Source organism: Piliocolobus tephrosceles, chromosome 9 (genome assembly GCF_002776525.5).
Source record: "Piliocolobus tephrosceles isolate RC106 chromosome 9, ASM277652v3, whole genome shotgun sequence".
Taxonomy (NCBI): Eukaryota; Metazoa; Chordata; class Mammalia; order Primates; family Cercopithecidae; genus Piliocolobus; species Piliocolobus tephrosceles.
In genome coordinates this window covers 43835739-43862312 of record NC_045442.1, presented here as the reverse complement: position 1 = coordinate 43862312, position 26574 = coordinate 43835739, and the positions used below count along the sequence as shown (strand labels likewise).

Here is a 26574-nt window from a genome sequence, read left to right as displayed (position 1 = left end):
ATGCCCTTTCACCATGTATGTATTGCAGTGTTTTTAGTTTGTGTATGTTCATTCTTTGTTAAGGATTTCAAACCATCTTTATTAAGGATTTCAAACTACCTTTGCAGTTAGAAAATTATTTCAGGAACTAATTGACATTTTTATTTTATAGCAAAGAAGATAATTGAAACAATGAGCTCTTCAAAGCTCTCAAATGTAGAAGCAAGTAAAGAAAATGTGTCTCAACCAAAACGAGTCAAACGGAAATTATACACAACTGAAATTTCATCTCCTATTGATATATCAGGCCAAGTGGTAAGCTAGCATTTTTGTTTTCATCAATGTAAAACTGTTCATGTTCTTTTTAATTTTTTACAGTGGTTTGAATTTCAGTTCTTTAGATTTCTGAAAACACATGCTTTAAAGGTCATGCTTTTAGTCTCACATGTGTTAAGTTTATACTAATTAAATATAAATACTGTATTAATGTATACAAGTATCATGTATTTGCATTTGAAAATGCATCAGAGGAATTTATTTCCAATAATAGAATTGTCACCATTTAACTTATTTGCCTCCAAAATCTTTTTTTTTTTCTTTTTCTTTTTTAAATCACAAGAGTTGTACAAATCTGGGCCCAAGTGTTCCTGGTAAAAATATAAAATTGACATTCAGCCATTTCCTCCCACCTTTCCCCTAAGCCTTTGAGGATCTATTAGGAAGAGACTGTAGCTATCACCCTGACTCTATGACTCATTCTTCTGATTCAGAACAGTATGTCCTGCCACAGGGAAAGCTCAAATTTTCTGTCATGCTTGCATTTGCTTAGTGGATGCAAGTGAAGGTAAAAAAGCAATTAAAAGAAATAAAAAAAAAATTAAAAGGAAGTGGCCAAGAAAAATCAGGAGAAACCTTTGTTGCAACAACAGCTTTCAGACATGAGATTGTTTGAATGCAAGATGTAAAGAGTTAGGGTAAATTAGGGCATGGTGTTGGAAGTATCATTCTGTCAGTCATTTTTGAGCTTCTGTTTGATTGGTACATAATTTCTTCCCTTGGCTGAAAATTGTTTTCTTAGTTACTATGTAATGTGCTTTCTACTTTCTAAGTTATACATTTGTTGCCATGAAAGATGATTTCTTAAAAATTATTTGAGGCACTTGTCTCCAAATATTTTAGTAATTATTTTAAGCTATATCTGCCTTGAATTCAATAGAGTCTAGGTTATTTTACTTCTAGAATTTGATAGTGTTGAATCTTTTACAAAGTCTATTTTTTAAAGAAATTTTTATAGAAGATGGTATATCTGTAGTCTAAGTAAAAAAGTTCTCCAGTGTATCATTCGTTTCTGTTATTAAGCACATGAACATGTCTTATTCATTATAAACGAGCTTTGATTTTTATTTTCACTTATAAGCTTTGAAAAACTATGGAATTTTTAATTTCAGATTTTAATGGACCAGAAAATGAAGGAGAGTGATCACCAGATTATCAAACGACGACTGCGAACAAAAACAGCCAAATAAATCACTTATGGAAATGTTTAATATATATTTTATAGTCATAATCATTGGAGCTTGCATCCTGACTTTGTAAAGATAATTGTATATATTATGCATTAAATCACTCTGCATATAGATTTGCTATTTTATACATAGTATACTTTTAATTCAATAAATAAGTCAAAATTTGTGTATTTTTGTAAGACTTTTTTGTAATAGCTTCTTTCAAACTGTATTTCCCTGTTATCTCAGGCATTGGATCAGTGAAGAGCCTAGGAAAGAGGCTGTTATTCTCCTGTATTTTGCTATACAGGATGTAATAGGTCAGATATTTAGTTTACTGATATTTAGCAATGTCTTATGAATTGTTTTTTACTTTATCTGTTATACAACTGGTTTTACATATCTGTTTAGATTATAGCTAGGATTTGGAGAGTAAGTGTGTACAGATCACAAAACATGTATATACATTACTTAGAAAAGATCTCAAGTCTTTAATTAGAATGTCTCACTTCTTTTGTAAAAATTTTGTGGGTACACACTACATGTATATATTTACAGGGTTCATGAGATGCTTTGACACAGGCATGGAATGTGAAATACATACATCATGGAGAATGAGGTATCCATCCCCTCAAGCATTTTTCCTTCAAATTACAAATAATCCAATTACATTCTTTAAATCATTTAAAAATATACAAGTAAGTTATTATTGATTATAGTCACCCTATTGTGCTGTCAAATAGTAGATCGTACTCATTCTTTTTATTTCATTTGTTTTTGTAACCATTAACCATCCCCACCTTCCCCTGCAACCCTCAGTACCCTTACCAGACACTAGTAACCATTCTTCTACTCTGTATGTCCATAAGGTCAATTGATTTTATTTTTAGATCCCATAAATAAATGAGAACATGCAGTCTTTGTCTTTCTGTGCCTGGCTTATTAACATAATAAGCTCCAGTTCCATCCATGTTATTGCAAATGACAGGATTTCATTCTTTTTTTATGGCTGAATGTTTGTGTCCCACATTTTTTTTATCCAGTCATCTGTTGATAGACACTTAGGTTGCTTCCAAGTCTTAGCTGTGGTAAACAGTGCTGTAACAAACATAGGAGTGCAGATACCTCTTCTGTTTCCTTTCTTTTGGGTACATACCCAGCAGTGGGATTGCTGGACCATATGGTAGCTCAATTTTTAGTTTTTTGAGGAAGCTCCAAACTGTTTTTCATAGTGGTTTTACTAATTTACATTCCTACCAACAGTATACAAGTTTTCCCTTTTCTCTATATCCTCATCAGCATTTGTTATTGCCTATCTTTTGGATATAAGTCATTTTAACTGGGGTGAGATGATATCTCATTGTAGTTTTGATTTGCATTCCTCTGATGATCTGTAATGTTGATCACCTTTTCATATGCCTGTTTGCCATTTTTATGTCTTCTTTGGAGAAATGTGTATTTAAATCTTTTGCCTTTTTTTTTTTTTGGTCAGTTTATTAGATGTTTTCCTATAGAGTTGTTTGAACGCCTTACATATTCTGGTTATTAATCCCTCGTTAGAGGGATAGTTTGCAAATGTTTTCTCTCATTCTGTGAGTTGTTTCTTCACTTTGTGTTCTTTGCTGTGCAGAAGATTTAAACTTGAGGGGATCCCATTTGTCCATTTTTGCTTTGGTTGCCTATGCTTGTGTGGTATTGCTCTAGTAGAAATCTTTGCCTAGGCCAATGTTCTGGAGATTTTCCTCAATGATTTCTTACAGTAGTTTCATAGCTTGAGGTCTTAGATCTACCTCTTTAATCCATTTTGATTTGTTTTTTGTATAAGTGAAGAGATAGGGGTCTAGTTTCATTATTTTATGTGGGGATATCCAATTTTCTCAGCACCATTTATTAAAGAGACTGTCTTTTTCCCATTGTAAGTTTTTGGCACCTTTGTCAAAAATGAGTTCACTGTAGTTGTGTGGATTTGTTTCTGGGTTATTTATTCTGTTCCATTGGTGTATGTGTCTGCTTTTATGTCAGTACCAGGCTGTTTTGGTTACTGTAGGTCTGGGGTATAATTTGAAGTCAGGTAACGTGATTCCTCCAGTTTTGTCCTTTTAGCTTAGGATAGTTTTGGCTGTTCTGGGTCTTTAGTGGGTCCATATAGGTTGTAGGATTGTTTTTTCTATTTCTGTGAAGAATGTAATTGGCATTTTGATAGGGATTGCATTGTAACTGTAGAATGCTTTGGGTAGTGTGGACATTTTAACAATATTGATTTGTCCAATCCATGAACATGGAATATTTGTTCATGTTTTGGGGTCCTCTTCAATGTTCTTCATTAGTGTTTTATAGTTTTCTTTATAGATATCTTTCACTTCTTTGGTTAATTTCTAGGTATTTAATTTTACGTGTGGCTATTGTAAATGAGATTATTTTTTAAATTTCTTTTTCAAATTGTTTGCTGTTGGCATATAGAAATGCTACTGATTTTTGTATGTTGATTTTATATCCTGCAACTTTACTAAATTTATCAGTTCTAATAATTTTTTTGTGGTCTCTCGGTTTTTCCAAATATAAGATTATATCATCAGTGAACAAGAATAATTTGACTTCTTCCTTTTCAAGGATGCCCTTTGTATCTTTTTCTTCTCGGATTGTTCTAGCTAGGACTTCCAGTACTATGTTGAATAGCAGTGGTGAAAGTGGGCATCCTTGTGTTCCAAATCTTAGAGGAAAGGCTTTCAGTTTTTCCCCATTCAGCATGATACTAGCTGTGGGTCTGTCATATATGGCTTTTATTATGTTGAAGTATGTTCCATCTATATCCAGCTTTTTGAGGGCTTTTATCATGAAGGGATGTTGAATTTTATCACATGCCCTTTCAACATGAATTGAAATAATCATATAGTTATTTTATTTTATTCCTTATTCTGTTGATGTGATATAGCACATTCATTGATTTGTGTATGTTGAACCATCCTTGCATCCCAGCGATGAATCCCACTTGGTCATGACGAATGAGCTTTCTAATGTATTGTTGAATTCAATTTGCTAGTACTTTGTTGAGGATTTTTGCATCAGTATTCATCAGAGACATTGGCCTGCAGTTTTCTTTTTGGTGTGTCTTTGTGTGTTCTTGGTATCAGAGTAATACTGGCCTTGTAGAACGCATTTGGAAGTATTCCCTCCTCTGTATTTTGGAATAGTTTGAGTAGGATTGGTATTAGTTCTTTAAATGTTTGGTAGAATTCAGCTGTGAATCCATTGGATCCCGGGGTTTTCTTTACTGGGAGGCTTTTTATTATGACTTTGATCTCGTTACTTACTGGCCTGTTCAGATTATGGATTTCCTCCTGATATAATCTTGGTAGGTTTTGTGTATCTAAGAATTTTGTCCATTTCTTCTAGATTTTCCAATTTGTTGACATGTAGTTGCTCATAGTAGCCTCTAATTTCTGTGGTATCAATTGTATTATCTCCTTTTTCATTTCTGTTTTATTTGAATCTTCTCTCTTTTTTTCTTAGTCTGGCTAAAGTTTTGTCAATTTTGTTTAACTTTTCAAAAGCCAACTTTTTGTTTCATTGACCTTTTGTATTTGTAATTTCAATTTTGTTTATTTCTGCTGTGATCTTTATTATTTCTTTTCTACTAATTTTTGGTGTGGTTTGCTCTTACTTTTCTAGTTCTTTAAGGTACATTGTTAAGTTGTTTATTTGAAGTTTTTCCTCTTACTTTGATGTAGGCACTTAGAGCTATAAATTCCCTATGAGTACTACTTTTTCTGTATCTCCTAGGTTTTGGTATGTTGTGTTTCTGTTATCATTTGTTTCAAGAAATTGTTCAGTTTCATAATTTCTTTATTGACCCATTGGTCATTCAGGAGCATATTAATTTCCATGTTTTTTATAGTTTCCAAAATTTCTCTTGTTATTAATTTCTAGTTTTATTCCATTGTAGTCAGAGAGGATGCTTGATGATGTTTCAATTTTTTTGAATGTGTTAAGGCTTATTTTGTGAGCTAAAATGTGGTCTTTGAGAATGCTTCATGTGCTGAGGAAAAAAGTATGTATTCTGCCGCTCTTGGATGAAATGTTATATAAATATCTGTTTAATATTAGATCCATGTGGTCTGTAGTGCAGATTAAGTCTGATGTTTCTTTTTGATTTTCTGTGAAGATCTGTCCAATGCTGCAAGTGGGATAAAGTCTCCAGCTATTATTGTATTGGGGCCTAATAGCTTGCTCTTTACTTTTAATGATATTTGCTTTATATATCTGATGTGCCAGTTTGGATTCATTTATATTTACCATTGTTATATCCTCTTGCTTAGTTGATGCCTTTTTCATTATGTAAGGACTTTCTTTGTCCCTTTTTATAGTTATTTTGTTGAAACTGATTTAGTCTGATATAACTGTAGTGACTCCTGTTCTTTTGGTTTCCATTGGCATGGAATATCTTTTTCCCTGTCTTTATTTCAGTCTGTGTCTTTATAGGCAAAGTGTGTTTCTTGTAGGTAACATATCAGTGGGTCTTGTTTTATCATCCATTCAGTCAGTTCATATCTTTAGATTGGAGAGTTTAGTTCATTTACATTTTATGTTGTTATTGATAAGTAAGGGCTCACTACTGTCATTTTGTTGTTTGTTTTCTGGTCTTCTTTCTTTCTGACTTCCTGTAGTGAAGGTGATTTTTCTCTGGTGATAATATTTAATTTCTTGATTTTATTTTTTGTGTATTCATTGTATTATTATTATTTTTTTTTTGGTTTGAGGTTACCATGAAGCTTGCAAATACTGTCTTATAACCCATTATTTTGAACTGATAACAGCATTATTTATTTACATAAACAAGCAAAAATAAAACTACTTTTTAACTTCATGCACCTGCTTATTAACTTTTTGTTGTTTCTATTCATATCTTATTGTATTGACTATGTCTTGAGTTGTTGTAGTTATTTTTGATTGGTTTGTCATTTAGTCTTTCTACTTAGGATGAGAGTAGTTTACACACCATAGGTACAGAGTTATAATGTTCTATGTTTTTCTTTGTACTTACTATTACCAGTGAGATTTGTTTTTTCAGGGGATTGTTTATTACTCATTAATCCCCTTTTCTTTCTGATTGAAGTACTCCCTTTAGCATTTCTAGTTGGATAGGTCTGGTATTGATGAAATCCCTCAGCTCTTGTTTGTCTGGGAAAGTATTTCTTCTTAATGTGTGAAGGATATTTTCGCTGGATATACTATCCTAGGATAAAAGTTTTTTCCCTTCAACACTATAAGTATGTCTTGCCACTCTCTCCTGGCTTGTGTGATTTCCACTGAAAAGTCTACTGCCAGATGTATTGGAGCTCCATTGTGTATTATTTGTTTCTTTTTTCTTGCTGCTTTTAGAATCCTTTCTTTTTCCTTCACCTTTGGGAATTTAATTATTAAATGTCTTGAGGTAGTCTTCTTTGAGTTAAATCTGCTTGATGTTCCATAACCTTCTTGTACTTGGATATTGATATCTTTCTCTAGGTTTAGGAAGTTCTCTGTTACTATCCCTTTGAATTTCTATCCCTCTGCCTCTTCTTTAAGGCCAATAACTCTTAGATTTGTCTTTTGAGGCCGTCTTCTAGATATATCCTGTTGCCATGCTTCATTGTTTTTTATTCTATTTTGTCTCCTCTGACTGTATTTTGAATGTCCTCAAGCTCACTAATTCTTCTCCTTGATCAGTTCTGCTATTAAAGGACTTGGATGCATTGTTCACTATGCCAATTACATTTTTCAGCTTCAGAACTTCTGCTTGATTTTTAAAAAATTATTTTAATCCCTTTGTTAAATTTATCTTACAGAATTTATCTGAATTCCTTCTCTGTGTTATCTGGAATTTCTTTGAGTTTCCTCGACATAGTTATTCTGAATTCTCTGAAAGGTCACATATCTCTGTTTCTCCAGGATTGGTCCCAGGTGCCTTATTTAGTTCATTTGGTGACGTCATGCTTTCCTGGATGGTGTTGATGCTAGTAGATGTTCTTTGAGCCATGAAGAGTTAGGTATTTATTGTAGTCTTCACTGTCTGGGCTCATTTGTAGCTGTCCTTTGGTAGTGCTTTTCAGATATTTGAAAGGACTTGGGTGTTGTGATCTAAGCTGTATCTACTTTAGGGGGCACCTGAAGCCCACTAACACTGTGGTTCTTCCAGGCTTACGGGAGTATAGCCTTGCTGGGCTTGGACAAGCCCTGGGAGGATTCTTTGAATTACTAGGCAGAGATTCTTGTTCCCTTTTCTTATTTTCTCCCAAACATACAGAGTCCTCTCTATTCTGAACCACTTAGAGCTGGGAGTGGAGTGACTCAAGAATCCCTGTGGCCACGACCACTGTGATAGTACTGGGTCATACCTGAAGCCAGCACAGCACTGGGTCTTGCCCAAGGCCTGCTGTAACCTCTCCCTGGCTGCTGCCTATGTTGGCTTAAGACCCCAGGGCTCTACAATCATCAAGCGGCAAAGCCAGCCGGGCCTGCATCCTTCCCATGGAGGCGGTGAGTGCCCCTAAACCCTGGATGGGCCTAGAAGTATTGTGTGGGAGTCAGGGACTAGAGTCAAAAACCTTAGAAATTTACTTGGTGTTCTGTTGTGTTGTGGCTGAGCCAGCATTCAAACTACATGATGCAGTCTTTCCAACTCTTTTGTCCCCTTTCCAAAGGGAGTGGAGCCTCACCATGTAGCCGCCACCACCCCTTGCCACAAGGAGTACTGCCAGAGTATCGCAGATGTTCCCTTAAGGCTTAGGGTCACTTAAGTCAGCTTGTCTTGAATGCTGCCTGGCCTGGGACCCACCCTTGAAAGCAGTGGGCTCCCCTCCGGCCCAGGGCAGTTCCAGAAATTCCCATCCAAAAGTCAAATCCTGGAATTGGGGACCCCAAAGGTCCGCTTGATGCTGTACCCCATTGTGGCTGTGCTGGTACCTAAGGTGCAGGACAAAGTCGCCTTCACTTTTGCCTGTGCTTTCTCAAGCAGAAGTTTTACCCCATAGCCACCAAAGCTGGTTATGTGCTGAGTCTCAACTGAAGCCAGCAAGCCTCAGAGATTCACCCAGGGCCGCCTTGTGGTATCTAGGTATTGCACTGGTTATTAAGGGCCCAAGGGCTCTTCAGTTAGCAGGTGATGAATGCTGGCTGGGATAGGTCCTTTCCTTGAAGGCATTGGGTTCTCTTCTGTCCTGGGGTGTGTCTAGAAATAACTTCTGGGAGCTAGGGCCTGGAATGGGTGCCTCACGATTCTGACTAGGGCCCTTCCCTGCTGTGGCTGAGCTGGTATCCAAGATTCAAGACAAAGTGCTCCTCACTCTTTTCTCACTTCTACTCAAGTGGCAGAAAGGGGTCTGTTTTGGAGCCATGCACTGTGTAGCGTGGTGTTAGTGGGGAGGGGTTATGCTAGCATCCCCTTGGCTGCCCAGATGTCACATGCCCCTCCTGTCCACTGTCTCTGGGCCTAATTTGGCACTAAGACTCTCCCAGGAGTTGCTGTCCTTACGGCCTAGACTGCCTTTCAAGTTTACTTGGAGACACAGAGTCCTGTAGCTGGCATTGGTGAGGTTTGCAGGAACTCAAGTTCTGACTGCTGATTTTGGTGATTCTCCTCTGGCTATGGCTGGTTTCATTGCTTTCTCCATGGGTGGGTGTCAGTTGAGTTTGGCTCAGCTTTCCTTTCTGCTCTAACAGGACAGCACTGAGTTCAGTGCCTCATAATTTTCTGTGTTCTCTCTTCCTCAGTGCCCAGAGAGGCTCTCAACACCATGCTGCTGCTGGGGGTGGGGGAAGGGTGGCATAGGTGATTCAGGGAAACTTTTTTTTTTTTGTCTCTTCACTGCCTCTTTCAGCTATATGAAGTTAAAACCAGTTATTATGAGTTCTCACCTGATTTTTGGTTCTAATGAAGATGTTTTTTCTGTGTAGATAGTCGATAATTGTTAACTTGGTATCCTTGTTGGGGTCGATTAGTGGGGCTTTCTATTCCGCCATCTTGCTCCACCCCCTGTTGTCTTTTATTTTTTAATAATACAGTTGGCTTTCTGATTTTTTTTCAGGACACAGAAGATTAGACTTAGAAAATTAGAAAGGAAGAAGAGAGAGCATCTGGAAGCCAAAACAGTGACAGTTAGAAAAGAAATAGAATTTAGACCTAGGGGGACATTAGAAATACATTTTCTTCATTTTACAGATGAGAAAACCCAGAGCCATAAACTTTACTTAATTCTGCAAGGTCATACAAATAAGATGTACTGAGCTATTGGTTTAAAAAAAACACCAATAAGAGACCAAAAAACACAAGGTAAATAAAGCAGAAACCTTAAGAATTGTTGCCAACTGGGGCTTTTAAATTTAAGAACATACATTTATACATCTAAAACAAAGGTTTTATTGAATTTTAGCATTGTTGACTTGGTTATTAAAAAGATGACCCTGAGTCAATAAGGCAAGTTATCTTTGATTCTTGTTTAGGAGCTCTACACATTATATTTAGGGAAATTTTCCATTAAAGTCATTATACACACAGCCTTTTTAAAGCATTAAAATGTTTTCATTATGCTATCTAGAAAAAAAGTAGTTGGTCATCATTATTCATGGATTCTATATTTGTAAATTTGCTGACCAGCTAAAATCTATTTGTAACCCCTAAATTAATGCAGTGCTTTTGCAGTCGTGGATATAAGCACAGTGGCAAAAATTTGAGTTTCCCAACATGCGCATTCCCAGCTGAGGTTGAATAAGATAAACACTCTACCTTCTTGTTTCAGCTATTATACTGTAAATAAGTGTCCCTTTCTAGAATATGGATTGAAATGAAGCCTTGGTCCACAAGGGAGTCAGAATTTACAGAGTGAGTTCTGCCAAATTAAAAGGACTTGTGAAACACCTTGAGCTTTTCACAGATCTACACTAACAAAGCATAAAACTAAGCCTACTTAAGTTGAAAGCAACCAGCTAGTAATCAAAATGCCTGCTGGAACAAAAATCAGCATTTTAGAGGAAGATACAATGCAGATTTTTGACAACATATCTTTTTTTTTTTTTTTTTTGAGACGGAGTTTCGCTCTTGTCACCCAGGCTGGTGTGCAGTGGCACGTGATCTTGGCTCACTGCAACGTCCACCTCCTGAGTTCAAATGATTCTTCTGCCCCAGCCTCCCAAGTAGCTGGAATTACAGATGTGCACCATCATGCCCCACTAATTTTTGTATTTTTAGTAGAGATGGAGTTTTACCATGTTGGCCAGGCTGATCTCGAACCCTTGACCTCAGGTGATCCGCCTGCCGCGACCTCCCAAAGTACTGAGATTATAGACGTGAGCCACAGCGCTCGGCCGACATTATCTTTTAAAATGTACGATATATGTCAAAAATTACTAGGTATAGAAAGAAACAGGAAAATCCCATAGTAAAGACAGAAGGCAGTCAAGAAAAAACCTTGACATTGCTTAAATGTTGAGTTTCACGAAATCTTTAAAGGAGCTATTATTATGCACATGTTCAAGGATATAAAGGAAATGCCATCTTAGTAAAGAGATAAGGGAAGACAAAGATAAAAGCAAATGGAATTGTACAACAGAATGGTAAAATAATGAAATGGAAAATCCACTAGATAAAATTAACCACACATTGGAGGTGTCAGAAGAAAGTGTCAGTGAACTTGAAGGCAGATCAATTTAAATTATACATTCTGAATAAAGGAGATTGAAGGGAAAAAACAGAGCCTCGGGGTCCTGTGGAACAATATCAAAACAATAACAACACATGTAGTTGGAGATTCAGAAGGATAAAATAATGAAAATAAGGCAGAATAAACTATTTGAAGAAATAATGGCCCACAATTTTTCCAGCTTCTATGAGGATGTATTGACTTAGAAGCCCTGCAAATCCCAACTAGGATAAATCCAAATAAAACTGCACTTAGGAAGATCATTGTCAAACTGCTAAAAACCCCATAAAGATAGTATCTTGAAAGCAAAAGCAACCTGAAAAAAAAAAAAAAAAAAAAAAAAAACAACACATTGCATACAAGCTGCTGTCTGGAAGGAAATACTTTTTGCAATACATTAATCAAAGGATTTATGTGTAGGAATTTATAAGGAACTCCTAAAATTGTAATGAGAACACAATTCAAAGAAAATCTCTTAAAAGACTTGAATAGGTGCTTCACTAAAGAAGATACAGGCAATGGTCAGAATGCATATGAAAAGATACTGGAAGTCATTGGTTATCAGGGAAATGCAAACTGAAGCCAGAAGGAGAGGCAAATCTATAGGAAGAAAAGGAAGATTAGGAATTTCCTGGAGGCTGGGGTCAGGATGTGGGATCAAAGGACATGAGAACCGTTAGGGAAATGGAGCTATCCTATACTTTGATTGTTGTGTATACAATTATTAAAAATTAAGCTGTCCTTTAAAATTGAGTGAATTTTATTGTATGACATTTTACCGCAATAGAAAGTTGGAAAAGGTAATACTTTTTTCCTTTCTCACACACACACACACTCTCATGATACTATTCCTTGGAGATTAGAAGGTAAAATTAGAAAACTGGCATTACCAAGTAAGACTTTCTGGCTTGTAGCACATATTTTTTCCTCCTTGCTATAGAGTTGTTTATTATAAAAAGAAATTATATTGTGGATAAGCTTTTTTAGACACATCTTTTGACAAAGAATTATAAGATGTGGTGAGTTAGAAATACAATTTATAATTGAAGCATTTTATTAAAGTTCACTTTAGAATACAAGTTTTAATAATTCCACTTGATGAGAAGCAGATTATGGGACAATTTGAAATTCCATGGTATTATGGGTGGAGGGTGTCATATCAAACAAAGAACTGGAGAAAACACAAATACAAAGTGAGGAAAGAATGAAGCAACAAAAGCACAGGATGTGAGCAGGCCAAAGCAAGTGGCCCAAGAGCCCAGTTACAGAATTTTCTGGAGTTCAAATACTCTCTAGAGGTTTCCCATTGATTACTTGATGTACACCCTATGTAAATGAAGTAGTGGCCCACAATCAGTCTGATTGGTTGAGGGAGGGGACCAATCAGAGGCTGAAGTGACAAAGTTATACCATATGCAAATGTCTGATTGGTTGTGGAGAATGACCAATCAGAGGCTAAAGTGAAGTTACAAAGTTATACTCTATGTAAATGAAGTCTTGGCCTGCCACAAGCCTGATTGGTTGCAGAAGAGGGCCAATCAGAGGTACTTTCAATTTTTCATCTGCCACACAGAAAAAGTGGCAGAGGTTGCAAAGGGAGCAGCCTCTGGTTCTTTTGTTACTTGGGTGTGGGAAGTTGGAGTTTTACTTTTGATTTAGTTCTAGGAAGTCTGTATGAATCGACCTTAAGTTCCCTGCCTCCAGACCCTATTCTACCTCAATAGATGATACTGGAAATGGTGTATAAGTTGAATTAATTATAAATGCCATGAGGAAGATCATTAGAGGAATCCTGGTGTGAAGCCTTTTGTAAAGGAAATAAATTTTAATTATTAGTAGAATCACTTTCTAATCTGTTTTACAAGTTTAAAATTTTATTTTTTTCTTACAGAAGGTTACGACTGTATATGATTACAAGTCATTTAGCAAGTGTTTACCAAAAATTGATGATAAGCGCTATCTAAAAGCACAAGAGAGCCGTTTATTTTATATCTAAAAATGGAAATAGGATATGTGCTACTTCATTCTTCTTTCATTATGATTTTTTAGTCTTCAGTAACATTCAAGAGAGATTAAGAATATTAAAGTCAAGGGAATAACTTCAAAGAAATTTAGGAAAATATGATTTATTGGTGGACATGTTAAATTATGTTTTATCCCAATGGCTTTTCAGAAAGTTTGTTCGTCACTTGGTCCACTTGGTTTTTGTAAAGTCACAGTCCAATATACTGAATATTCTCACTGGCCTGAGTCTCCTATTATCACAGCCCGAAGGAGGAACAATAAATGAGAAGTCTCTGTTACCCTAATCTATTATATGAAATTGCACTTCACCTCCTGACTGCCTGGCCTTCCTAATCTTGATCTTCCCTTCACTACGTTGGATTAAGATAGAAGTGCTTTAGATATTACTTCACCTCTGCTTCCAGCCATCACTACAGCTGTAACTGCAGCGATTGCAGTTTAATCAAAATCGCCATTTTTCTTTCCTCTCCATACATTTTGTAAAGTAGATATGCTGCAATATGCTTATGCAGGAGCATATAGGTTGCTTTGGCCAAATTCCAAAGTGTGACCAGATGGGACATTCCATGGGAATTTTTCTTACTTGCTGATTTGATTCCTCAAAGTCGTTCATTTATTATAGGTGACTAACACCTTTGAAAAAATATTTGGCCTCTTTCAGAGTTTTGCATACACATTAAAGTTCCTGGTTTCCCCAGATATGGAATTCACTAAAATATTGTTTATATGTACAGATCAAGAAGCCATTAATTCAAACTGACATTGAATGATGATCCAAACTCTTAAACTCTCACTAGGCTTCAAACTAGACTACTTATCCACAATATTTGTCACCTAACATATTGTGGAATTATCAATATGATAAACTCAGACTATGACATTAATCAATTTTTCAAATATTTACTTATTTTCCTCATCACGATATTAATTCTGGTTACCTCCAACAACCTCTTTCAAGTCTTTATCGGGTGAGAGGGTATAGGAATCATGTCTTTTTTACTAATTAGCTGATGGTACAGCCAAGCAGATGCTAATACAGCAGCCCTCCAAGCAGTTCTGTACAATCGCATTGGAGATATTATCTTTATTTTAGCTACAGCATGGTTCCTCTTATCCTCCCTTATCCTCCAACACATGAGAGCTTCAACAAGCATTTATTCTAAATCCTATCCCTGACTCCCTTCCATCAATTAGTCTTCTCTTAGCAGAAGGCTAATTGTGAATTGTGCAATTTTGAATCGTGCTGCTATAAACAGAAGTGTTTTTATTTCCTACATTGCTTCACTTATAACGATAATACCTGATCCTCCAAATGTGCCCAATGTTTTTCACTTTCTAAAAGTAGAGATCTTCTGAGCATTTTTTTTTGTTTTTTAAACTGTGTATCTATGAATACTTTTAACTACATGTTATAAATAACAAAAACAATGAAAAAAGAATTGTTGCTAGTGACAACTCTAACGTCAAGGAAATTTTGTTTAGATTGGGAAAATAAAACAGGTGTTTCAGTCCTAAATCAAGTAATTATATTACTCTTAGTCTTGACAGACATATTGATTCTTCATGAAAAATATAAATTCTTACCATTACTTTAGAAGACTTTTTTCAATATGCTATTAAAATGTTCATAAAAAATTAACTATGAGTATCATAACACCAAAAAGTCATACTTGAGATATAATATGTATATCGGTTATTAGTCAGCTAAAGTTAAAGCTCATTTTTGAAATGTTTAACAGAAAGAAGAAAAGTAAATTTTAAATCTCAAGTGTTTCTCAAGTGTTTTGTGGAAATTTTAAGACAAGGTACATATCTATGACTGATGATCCAGTAGACTAGGGGTCTGTTTATTAGGCCACAGCCATGTCCATCCACTTACATATTACCTATGGTTGCTTTCCTGCTATTCAGTAGTCCTTTTACCCTTGGGGGATAAATCCCAAGACCTCTACTGGATGCCTGAAATTGCAGATACTGAACTCTATGTATATTATGTTTTTCCTATACAAACATACCAATGATAAAGTTTAATTTATAAATCAGGCACAGTAAGAGATTAACAATAATACTAAAATAGAACAATTATAACAATATGCCAGCATCATTACTATGGCACTTTGGGGCCTTTATTAAGTAAGTACTGTGATAACTGATGGTCAATCTGATAATCCAGAGGGCTACTAAGGAACTAACAGGAAGTGTTCGCAGTATGAATGATTCATATCCTGGATTGGATGGCGTAGGATTTCAACATGTTATTCAAATGGGGCACAACTTAAAACTTATAAATTGTTTATTTCTAGAATTTTCTATTTAATATTTTCAGACTGTATTAAACCATGGTTTACCACGGGTAACTGAACCTACAGAAGGTGGAATCATGGATAAGCAGAGGAACTACTATATCTTGATGAAGATTGAGCCATTATCCATCGAAATTGGTTTGAGAAACTTTTAAAAAGGATAACGACCTTTTTCAATGTATTTATCTGTGTGTCTTCCAGAATATGTAATAAATAATAAAATGGACCTTCTGCACTACATGCATAACTTCTATAGTTATATAGGTGCCTTGGATGTATTTTCTCTCAATATTATCAACTGTGTGTTTGACAAGTGAATATTAAGTAAATCTGTGACCATTTTTTTTTTAAGTTGAGCTCAGAAAGAAGCAGATCCTGGCAAAGTCAGTTTTAATGAAAAGAAGATGAAGGAAAAAGCAGGGCCTGAGCGGGCACCCAAGGCACTCGAGGGCCTTGTGCTCTTTGGCAAGTATTGGCATTCACGGGAAGAAAGGAGGGTTAAATGAGAATATACATAAGAAAGTTGCCTGTTAACACGTAAAATATCAAAATCAGATGGAAACTGCAGTTGTCCCTTGGTATTCTTGGTGCATTGGTTCCAGGACTCCAGCAAATATCAAAATCTGTGGATGCTCAAGTCTCATATAAAAGGGTATAGTATTTGGACGTAACCTACACACATCCCCTCATATACTTTAATTCATCTCTAGATTATTTACAATACCAAATACAATATAAATACGATGTGTAATTGTTATGCTGTGTTGTTTTAAAATCTACATTGTTTGTTTAAAAAATATTTTTGATCTGTGGTTGGTTGGATGTATGGATGTGGAACCCAAGGACATGAAAGACGGACTGTACTTGACAGTTTGGCCCAGGGACAAGTCTGATTGTGTATTTGTGTGTCTCTGACAGCACTTTCTGCCTCATTATAGGGAGAGTTGCACAAGAAGGAATTTGGATTTAGATTTAGATTTCTTACATTGCTAGCTGCTCATTGGTGATTTCTGCTCTGGAAGATGTAAAAGGGCCTTTGGAAAATTATACAGTTTACTTATATAGATTGCTCTTTTTACTTTACAGCAGTCTCATACAGGAATCGTTGTCCAACATTCATCACTGATCTGGAACTTTTTCTAACTCAATGGTTCTTAATCTTATTTACTCAATAAAGTTGCCTACAAGTCTTACAAAAAATACTAACCCCGATTCTATCCTACACCCTCTGGCTGAATTGATCTGGGGAGGGGATAGGTATTAGATTGTTGGCAAGCACCACTCTGATCTTAATGTACCTCCAGGCTTCAGAGCGTCTGCTAACCGCTAGCATTGCAAAGTTATCATTGTCCACCAGATGGAGACAAAGCACTTCTCAATGAAAAAGACCCCGGCCAAAACTCACTCTCTGGCCTTAGGTATGCAACTCCAATTTATGTGATATACTAAACAGGGCAAAAATGTGGAAAGATAGGTAAAATTATCTTTGGTACTGTTGCTTGCCAACCAAATAAATTCTTACCACCACTGGGGAAAATTCCAGGAACTAATTAAAAAATAACACGTGGCCATATTTCATTCATTCAGTTACTTGAATTAGCATGTACAAATATTTTGAAACCTTTTCCTAGTTTACTTTGATAAAATAGACCATATAAATGAGAAGTGTAATTTTTTCATATATTATAGCATGGAAAATTTTGAAATGAGATCACTCAAGAATTATGCAAATGGAACTCAACATCAGCACAAGTGAAGTAGCGTAAGATGTGTTGCTTATAGGATTTTAGGAAATATGCACATGCGATAATATGGTTTTGATTTTTTCTTAAGTCTGAAGTACTTGATTGGCAACTCCCACTTTCATTTCTCCCATTTCACTTGTCTAGCTCTGTCATAGAAGCTGTAAAAGCTGCAAATTCCATCTCTCTGTTCCGTTGTAGGGAGAGATGGTCAATGAGATGTAAGTGGATGTAAGTGGAATTACTAAGGAGGGCTTCCCTTCCTGAATAAAATGACAATACCTCAGTACAAGAAATGTCTTTTTCCCTTGTCCCTCCACCCCCGACCTCTTGCTACTATCTTCCCGGGGACATGAAACTTAGAAGAGGAGCAGCCACCACTGTCCATGAGATGACAAGTCTGAGGACAAAAGCCAGTGTAACTAAGAAGGGCAGAATGGACAGGTGAGAGCAGCCCAGGTCCCTTTTTTATGGCAACTCTGAGCAGCTACTATACTGGTGGGGGACTGCCCACCAGTTTGCACTTGCTATGAGGGGAAAAGCAACCGTTGATCAGGCTTCGTATTGGTCTCAGATAAATTTTATTCCTAACTGATCCATCATTGAGAAGGTACTATATTGGCATATAGACCATAAATATATTTATAGTGTTGACTTTAGACATCATCCTTTCTAAAGAAGCCCTGTGGGTTTTAGACAAGGCTAAGATTTTACAAGTTCAAGCTTCTTTGTGGTTATTTCTAAAAAGCATGTATTAAGTGCCTAATTGTCAATACCAGGCAATCTGCCAAGTGTTCCTGCCCTAACAGTATTTCCTGAGCCAAAGACATAGTTTGACATAACACCTGATTATGGGGTGAATATTTTCAGCAGAACTGTGCTAGAAAATCCAGTCTGTCTGTTGTTCCACTTGACACAGTCTGTAATTTCTTCAGGGTAGGCACCAGGTCAGAGCAAATACATCACTAGAAACAATACATGAAATAGCAACAGACAGCCAGGTGTTTGCATTATGACAGGCCAAATTTGATCTTAAGGGTAAACAACAAACAAAGGTATCTAATTGGAAAAGAACTGAGAAAGGGTAAGAGTTCCACATTTTGAAGAGCAGATTGGTAATTTGTTATTTGATGGTGAGGATATTCAGGAATAGTTGCTGTTCTGTGGTTCACAGCAGAACGATTTCATGGAAGAGGATTCCCATGAATTCACAGGCTGTTTAAAGAACTGGAGAGAACTGAATTGGCAAATGGGAGGAAATACTAGGTTGGTGCAAAAGTAATTGCAGTTTTTGCCATTACTTGCAATATATTATAGGCACGGGATGCTTCCTTGGAAGGTCATAAAGACAAAGGTTGGCCTTCCCTGAAACAAAACATAGAAATATGTCCACTGGGGCCATGTCATAGGCCAGTCCTGCGAGCAGCATAGGGGACAGTGATGGTCTACTTGTATAAGGCAAAAGTGATTGACTGAGAAGTAGAAAGAAGTGAATCTCATTAAATGTTGAATTTCACTGGGGTCTGTTTCTGACACACTTCTTACTTTTATGCCTTTAATTGTGTGCTGGATGACTTTCAGATTTTTATTTCTAAACTGTCTTAGTCTGTTTGTGTTACTGTAGAGGAATATCTGAGACTGGGTCATTTATAAAGGAAAGAGCTTTATTTGACTTATGGTTCTGCAGGCTGTACAAGAAGCATAGTACCAGCATCTACTTCTGGTAAGGACTTCAGGCTGCTTCCAACCAAGGCAGAAGGTGAAGGGGAGCTTCTGTGTGCAGAGATCACATGGTGAAAAAGGAAGCAAGAGAGAGACAGAGAAAGAGAGAGAGAGAGAGAGAGAGAGAGACTCTTTTTAACAACCAGCTCTGGCAGGAACTAATAGAGCTAGCACTAGAACTCACTCATTACTGTGAGGACAGGCTGCAAGACATTCATGAGCTATCTGCCCATGACCCAAACACTTCCCATTCATGGCCTCTCCTCCAACATTGGGGATCAAATTTCAATATGTCATTTAGAGAAGTCAAATATCCAAACCATAGCACAAACCTAATCTTCCCAAATTTTCCAGCTTTCTCCTGGTTATCTCCACCCGGAGTTTTGCAGTTACTTCTAATTCACCATATCTGCAAATAAACTCATTAAAGTGTTTTTTCTTCCTGTACATTACGTTTCTCATTCTGTATTTTTGACAACTGTTTATTGAGTGCCTACTCTGTGCCACTCAGTGTGCTAGGGCTAGGGATACAAGGGCGAGCAAGACCAGACACACTTCTACCCCACTAAGTAAGCACAGAAATATTAACATATTTCGATTTGTGATAATGAAGGAACAGACTTGAGCTAAGAGTCAACAGGGAAACTTCATGGTTTAATTTGGCAGAATTTTTATCTACCTAGTCACCCATACTAGAAAGCTAGGTGTCATCCTTTCCTTTCCCTCTCTCTTAGCAGTCACATAAAACCAACCACCACATCTTGCCTATTTGACCTCCTAAATATTTTTCAAACCTATCTTCCCTTTCCTTTTCTCATTATCTTAGTTGAGACTGTCACCATCTTCTACATGGACCATGCATTACTCTTTGATGCCAAGCTTCATATACCTTCCTCCCTTTCCTTCACTCCAACTTCCATCCTTTTCCATTCTGCTTCCAGGTAGCTTTATCCAAAACCCAGGTCTCACTTTTTTTTTTTTTTTTTTTTTGAGACGGACTATCACTCTTTGTCACCTAGGCTGGAGTGCAGAGGTGCAATCTCAGTTCACTGCAGCTTCTGCCTACCGGGTTCAAGTGATCCTCCCACCTCGGCCTCCCCAGTAGCTGGGATTATCAGCGTGTGCCACCATGCCCACCTAATTTTTGTATTCTTAGTAGAGACACGGTTGGCTAGGCTGGCCTTGAACTCCTGACCTCAAGTGATCCACCTGCCTCAGCCTCCCAAAATGCCAGGAGGAGCCACCGCTCCTGGCCGTGTTTCAGATTTTTATATCCATACTATCTTAGTGCATTTGCATTGCTATAAGGGAATATCTGAGACTGAGTAATTTATAAGGAAAAGAACCATCTCACTTACTTGGCTAAAGCTTTTCTAGTGATTTAGTGTTTTATGTTATAAAGTTACTCTAGATTTTTAACTTAGTTGTTGTTTTCTTCCTCTTGAACTTTACGTTTGAGCAATGTCAACCTATTCATAGTTTCTTGAGCACACTACGGCATTTCACGATTCTGAGCCTTTGATCATTCTGTACTGTCCCTGTAGATCCACTTTCTTCTTTCATTTTGGTTTAATTCCCGCTTTCCTTCTGTCTCACATGCCTTTTCTATGCTCATGGTGGTTCTTATTTACCCCATTATAGCACTCAGCACATGTGGAGAAAAAGTTAAATATTTAATTTGAACTCAATTGAACATGGACACACCCAGTGGTCACCAAGTCCTGGAACAGGTTGTGTGAGCCCCTTGAGGCATTCATTCAGCACTGTTTCAGAGAAATCCCTATTTCAGTCTATTCCTATATGTTAGTTATCGAAAAACAACAAACAATCGCAAAAACAAGCTGACCTTTTTGTGCTCCTTAAGCCAAGTCGCGAAGGGCCGTCGTGACTGGGCCTCATGCCAAACCACTCTTTACAAAAAGAGCTAGGGTCCCAGACCATGCTGAAGCTTCACGAGACCTCTACTTGTCTGTGCACGGATGAGTGGTTGACTCTGGAGCTCAAGTTGTTGCTTCCCGGTCTGGTGATGATTCCTCCATAGTCTGGTGAATGTATATGTATATCTTTTCCCTTCCTCCCTTCCCACTGCAATTTGCTTATTATATCAATTTGCTTATTATATCTGCTTTGCCATTTACGTGGGATAAAGGTTGTTTGCCCTCAGAGGTATTGTGTGTGAGCCTTTTCTTCCCTTTTCATGCGTCTCACGCACAGAACAGCACATTACACTATATTTGTATATTTCACATTTGACTCCTTTTCTGAATGTGTGCATATTAAGGAGGGAGACCTTACTTTATGTCCAGCACTATGCTTGGCAAATGGAATTTGTAATGAAGCCTATTACTGAATGGAATTGAAAGTGAAGAGATAGTGTACTTGGAAAGAAAACTAGTTTGATGCCTACAACAAGAAAGCAATAGATGATTTAAAGTTTGATTGTCCGGTTGGCACCAAAAGTTAACAGCACAAATGTTACAACTTCCTTAAACAGACACATATTCTCATCAGCCCCAACAGGGCACATCCACCTGATCCACTAAATTGTGAACATGTGCAGAGTATTGTATTTAAGGTAACACTGATCAGTTATGCCTTCCAATTTGAAAAGGAAATGCCTCATTTTACCCTAACATGTGGTCAGGATTATTGTGGTAATGGCTGTTTGATCCTGAGTCAGTCCATGATGGCACACCCGAGAGTATGATTTATGGGCTGAGTTTTTGCAGTTCAAACTGAGAGTTGAGAAATAGTCTCTTGATAGCAATACACTGAAAGCATAGATGCTATAACTTCTAAGATGGAGTGTTTATGGACCCAGGTGTTTGGACAGTGGGATAAGTGCAGCTGTATTTGAGACATACCTATATGAAACATTTTTTGTTGTTTATCTGAAATTCAAATTTAATTGGACATCTGGTGTTTTATCTGGCAACTCTACATAGAATTGACTTGAGAAAACATATCCCAAATTAGGGGCTGCTTGATGTGCTAGGAATAAATGCTGTTTTTTATACAGAAAAACTTTTTTAGTTACAGCAATGCATCTCTTAGCTATCGCTTTATGAAGTGAGAGTTTCAGATTCAATCATTTTTAGATTTTGCTTAGCTTCACAAGCTTTGAGCAAAAAAATTTTACTAAAAAGACCAATATATAAAATAGATAAGAACTGAGTTACTTATTGAAGCTGAGTATAGGTCCTTCCCGACCCCAATGTGGAATAATGGAGCACAACCTAAAAACTCCTAGATTTGATGATTTCTAAAATTTCTTCTACCTGTAACAGTCTGTGAGTCCAAATGCACTCATTTCATAGGGAGAAATAATCTAGTTTGTAGTTAGTCATAGCCTGTTATTTCCTATTTATAGTAGAAAAGGCTGGTAAGATAAGGAAAGAAAAGTATTATCAATAAAAGTGGCATTTAGGAAGGATAAAATGGACTTATTAACTATCTTCATTTATTCCTCAACAGACATTTGTTGAGCAGTCTCTAAAGACAAGGTAATACACTATGTACTTTGAAGGGAGAATATCAATAGAAATTTTTAGAATGACTTCTTGATTTAGTCAGTGAGCTAAAATTTGTGCACAAGTAATTGTATCTGCTGTTTTGTGAGGTTTACTGTGTACTTGGTATTTTACTGCTTACAACTTTATAAAATATTTGCCTGAACATTGGTCCCACTCACAGTTCCTGTTCCTTTGCATTTATTCTCATTGAAACCTTACTTCCTTTCAGATTTTTTCCCTAAAACTTATAAGGAAACAATTCTTCTACTTCTTATTTTTATCTCTGAATCTGTCTTGGTGATATAGGACATTTCTCTTTATTAGAAGTCCTGTCTTTGTTCAATTTTAGGGTGATGAAGTCATAACAAGTTTTTCTCAAAAATGCATTACTGAGACTCAGTCTCCTCCAACAGTGTGATGCGTCCTCAGGTCTGCAGTCCAAGAGGTAATCACTCTTATTTTCACCCATTCACATGCTGAGGCTGTTTCCAGGGCTGCCATTTCTTGCTCTGCAGGAATCCCCATACTTTCTCCTTTCTTCTTTTTCTGCCATGCCTAATTTCTCATCTAAGTTCTGGTTGTTTAACACCTACCTTATTGCTATTTTCTTTTATCCTTCCCTTTAATATTTTACATGACTCAGCATAAGTTCTCTTTAGGAACCCCTAGGCTGACAGCAAAGCTGTTTGAACCCACTGCTTTGTCTTTGTGTTCCTGCCACTGACAATTCTGAGGTGCACGTTTGAACAAACCTCAACATTTTGACACAGCTTTAAAAGATCAGTTATTTTTCATTCTCTTTTGGTTTTTAAAAAACATTTTTCTGAAGATGTCAGACAGATGATGGCATAGGAAGCTGAGCTGCACATTCCTCCACAGAAACACTGATAAAAGAATGATGCTGATGCAAAAATACCTTGAAGAGAAATTCAGAGCCCAACTAAAAAGCAAAAGCACTCAACAGGAGCATAAACAGAGAACAGTAACATTTTTCTGGGTAAGAAGAGCAATTTCACTTTACCCACATCAGTTACTTCTGCAAACTGCCTTAGCTAAACACTGAGAAGATACCTCAGTCCAAGATTTCTCCTGTGGGGGCAGGAGATTTGTTTGGAGGGTGAGCTTGGCTGTTTGGCCTTCTGGCCTCTCAGAGCACCCTTTGAAGGGCCAGTTTTCATTTTGCATCAGAGTAAGCGCTGGATGGTCTCTGGAGCCTGGTTCCCTGAGAGAGTGAGCCCTTTACACCTGATACTGCTCTTTAAGATTAGGAATAGGCACAGAACTGACATTTTTCTTCCACAAAGGAGGGAAGGAAGTGATGGGGGTCTATCTGCGGCATCTCAGGGTGCCCTCTGTGGAGTTGGTTTCCATCTCATCTCATAACAAGCCCTGAATCTGACAGATCTCAGCCTCCTGGGACAACTAGTAACTAAGAAAAGGGGCTGGCATCCCTTAAAGCCAGAACTACTCTGTTTATTGGGAAAAGCCATAAATGAGGCTTTTCCTTTAAGTGGGAGAGAAGGGAGTAACGAGACCCTTGCTTTAGTCTCGCAATGCACTCCCTCAGTTGTCAGTCACTATGTTGCTTCAAATTAAGCACTGAACTGGTAAAGGTCTCTCCTCGTCAAAATTTGCCCATAAAGACTGAGAGAAGTATCTGCTTCTTCAAATTTAGACAACAATGCAAACATATAAGAAATGTGAAGAATCAGGAAAATATGACACAATCAAAGGAACAAAGTGAATCTCTAGTAACCAACCCAAAAGAAATGGAGATCTGTGAATTACAAGATAAATAATTCAAAAATACTCATCTTACAGAAGGTCAGTGAATTACAAGAGAACACAGATAAACTATTAAATGAAATCAGGAAAACAAGTAATGAACAAAAGAAGTTCAACAGAAAAGATAGAAACAATACGAAGAACCAAACAGAAATTCTGCAGCTGAAGAAAACAATGACTGAACTAAAAATTCACTAGTGAGGTGCAAAAGCAGACTTAATCAAGCAGAAGAAATAATCAGTGAGCAAGACAGGTCATTTGAAATCACCCAGTCAGAGGAGCAAAAAGAAAAAAAGAGTAAAGAAAGTCAAAGAGACTTATGGGATACCATCAGGTGAACCAATATGAGTATTAAGGGAGTCCTAGAAGGTGAAGAGGGAAAGGGGGAAAAAAAACCTGTCCAAAGTAATAATGGCTGAAAATCCTGAATTTTATTGTATATATGTGTATGCATATGTATATAAAAATACACACATACGGCTGGGCGCGGTGGCTCACACCTGTAATCCCAGCACTTCGGGAGGCTGAGGCGGGCGGATCATGAGGTCAGGAGATCAAGACCATCCTGGCTAATATGGTGAAACTCCATCTCTACTAAAAATACAAAAAATTAGCCGGGCGAGGTGGCGGGCACCTGTAGTCCCAGCTACTTGGGAGGTTGAGGCAGGAGAATGGCTTGAACCTGGGAGGCGGAGCTTAAAGTGAGCTGATTTTGCGCCACTGCACTCCAGCCTGGGCGACAGAGCGAGACTCTGTCTAAAAAAAAAATAAATAAATACACATATACACAGGCATACGTTGGAGATATTGCAGGTTTGGTTCCAAATTATCACAAGAAGTGAATATTGTAATAAAAAAAGTTATACAAATTTTTCATTTTCCCAGTGCATATAAAAGTTATGTTTGCACTATACTGTAGTATGTTAAATATACAGCAGCATTATGTCAAAAAAATGTATACTTTAATTAAAAATAATTTAAAAATTGCTAATGATTATCTGAGCCTTCAATGAGTTGTCATTTCTTTGCTAGTGGAGGATCTTGCCTGGATTTTGATGGTTGCTGATAGATCAGGGCGGTGATTGCTGAAGGTTGTGGTGACTGTGAAAATTTCTTAAAATAAGACATCGATGAATTCTAGTGCATCGATTGACTCTTCCTTTCATGAAAGATTTCCCTGTAGCATGCAATACTGTTTAATAGCATTTTACCTACAAAACTGCTTCCCAAATTGGAGTCAATCCTTTCCAAACCAGCTGCTTGCTTTATTGACTAAGTTTATGTAATATTCTAAATCCTGTGCTGTCACTTTAACAATGTTCCCAGCATCTTTACCAGGAGTAGACTTTATCCTGATAAACCACTTTCTTTGCTTATTCATAAGAGGCAACTCTTTCTCTGTTTAAATTTTATCATGAGATTGTAGCAATTCAGTCACATCTTCAGGACCCACTTTTAATTCTAGTTCTCTTGCTATTTCTGCCACATCTGCAGTTACTTTCTCCACTGAAGTCTCGAACCTGTCAAGATGATTCATGAGGGTGGGAATTCACTTCTTTCAAACTCATTTATTTTGGAATTTTGACCTCCAATGAATCATGAAAATTATTATTATTATTATTTTGAGACAAGGTCTCCCTCTGTTGCTGGTGCTGGAGTGCAGTGGCATGATTTCAGCTCACTGCAACCTTGACCTCACAGGCTCAGGTGATCCTCCCACGTCAGCCTCCTGAGTAACTGTGACTACAAGCACACACGACCACACCCAGCTAATTTTTGTATCTTTTGTAGAGAAGGGGTTTCACCATGTTGCGCAGGCTGCTCTCAAACACCTGAGTGCAAGTGATCTGACCACCTCGGCCTTCCAAAGTGCTATGATTGCAAGCGTGAACCACTGCACCCAGATGTGAATGTTCTTAATGTCATTTAGAATGGTGAATCCTTTCCAGAATGTTTTCAATTTACTTTGCCCAGACGCTTTAGAGGAATCACTATTTGGGGCAGCTGCAGTCTTACTAAATGTATTTCTTAAATATTAAGACTTGAAAGTCAAAATTATTCCTTGATCCATGGGCTGAAGAATGGATGTTTCGCTAGCAGGCACAAAAACATTAGTCTTTTTGTACATCTCTGTCAGAACTCTGGGGTGACCACGTGCATTGTCAATGAGCAGTAATATTTTGACATGAATCTTTTTTCTGAGAAGCAGGTCTCAATGGTTAGCTTAAAATATTCAGTAAACCATGTGGTAAACAGGTAAGCCAGTATCCAGGCTTTGTTACCCCATCTATAGAGGCAGAGCAGGTTTACAACAATTTAGGTTTAAG

At 37.2% G+C, this 26574-nt stretch overlaps 1 protein-coding gene across 7 annotated transcripts in view; it reads left to right on the top strand.

Moving 5' to 3' along the window:
• KIF20B (kinesin family member 20B) overlaps nucleotides 1–2400 on the top strand; it is a 77927-nt gene extending 75527 nt beyond the window's left edge. For all 7 annotated transcript variants that reach the window (XM_023226298.2, XM_023226294.2, XM_023226295.2 and 4 more), the window contains 2 exons: nucleotides 152–294; nucleotides 1428–2400. In XM_023226298.2, coding sequence (XP_023082066.1) covers nucleotides 152–294; nucleotides 1428–1505 — 221 coding nt within the window. In that variant the 3' untranslated portion in view covers nucleotides 1506–2400. The remainder of the gene's footprint in view (nucleotides 1–151; nucleotides 295–1427) is intronic.
• Nucleotides 2401–26574: the final 24174 nt, after the last annotated feature.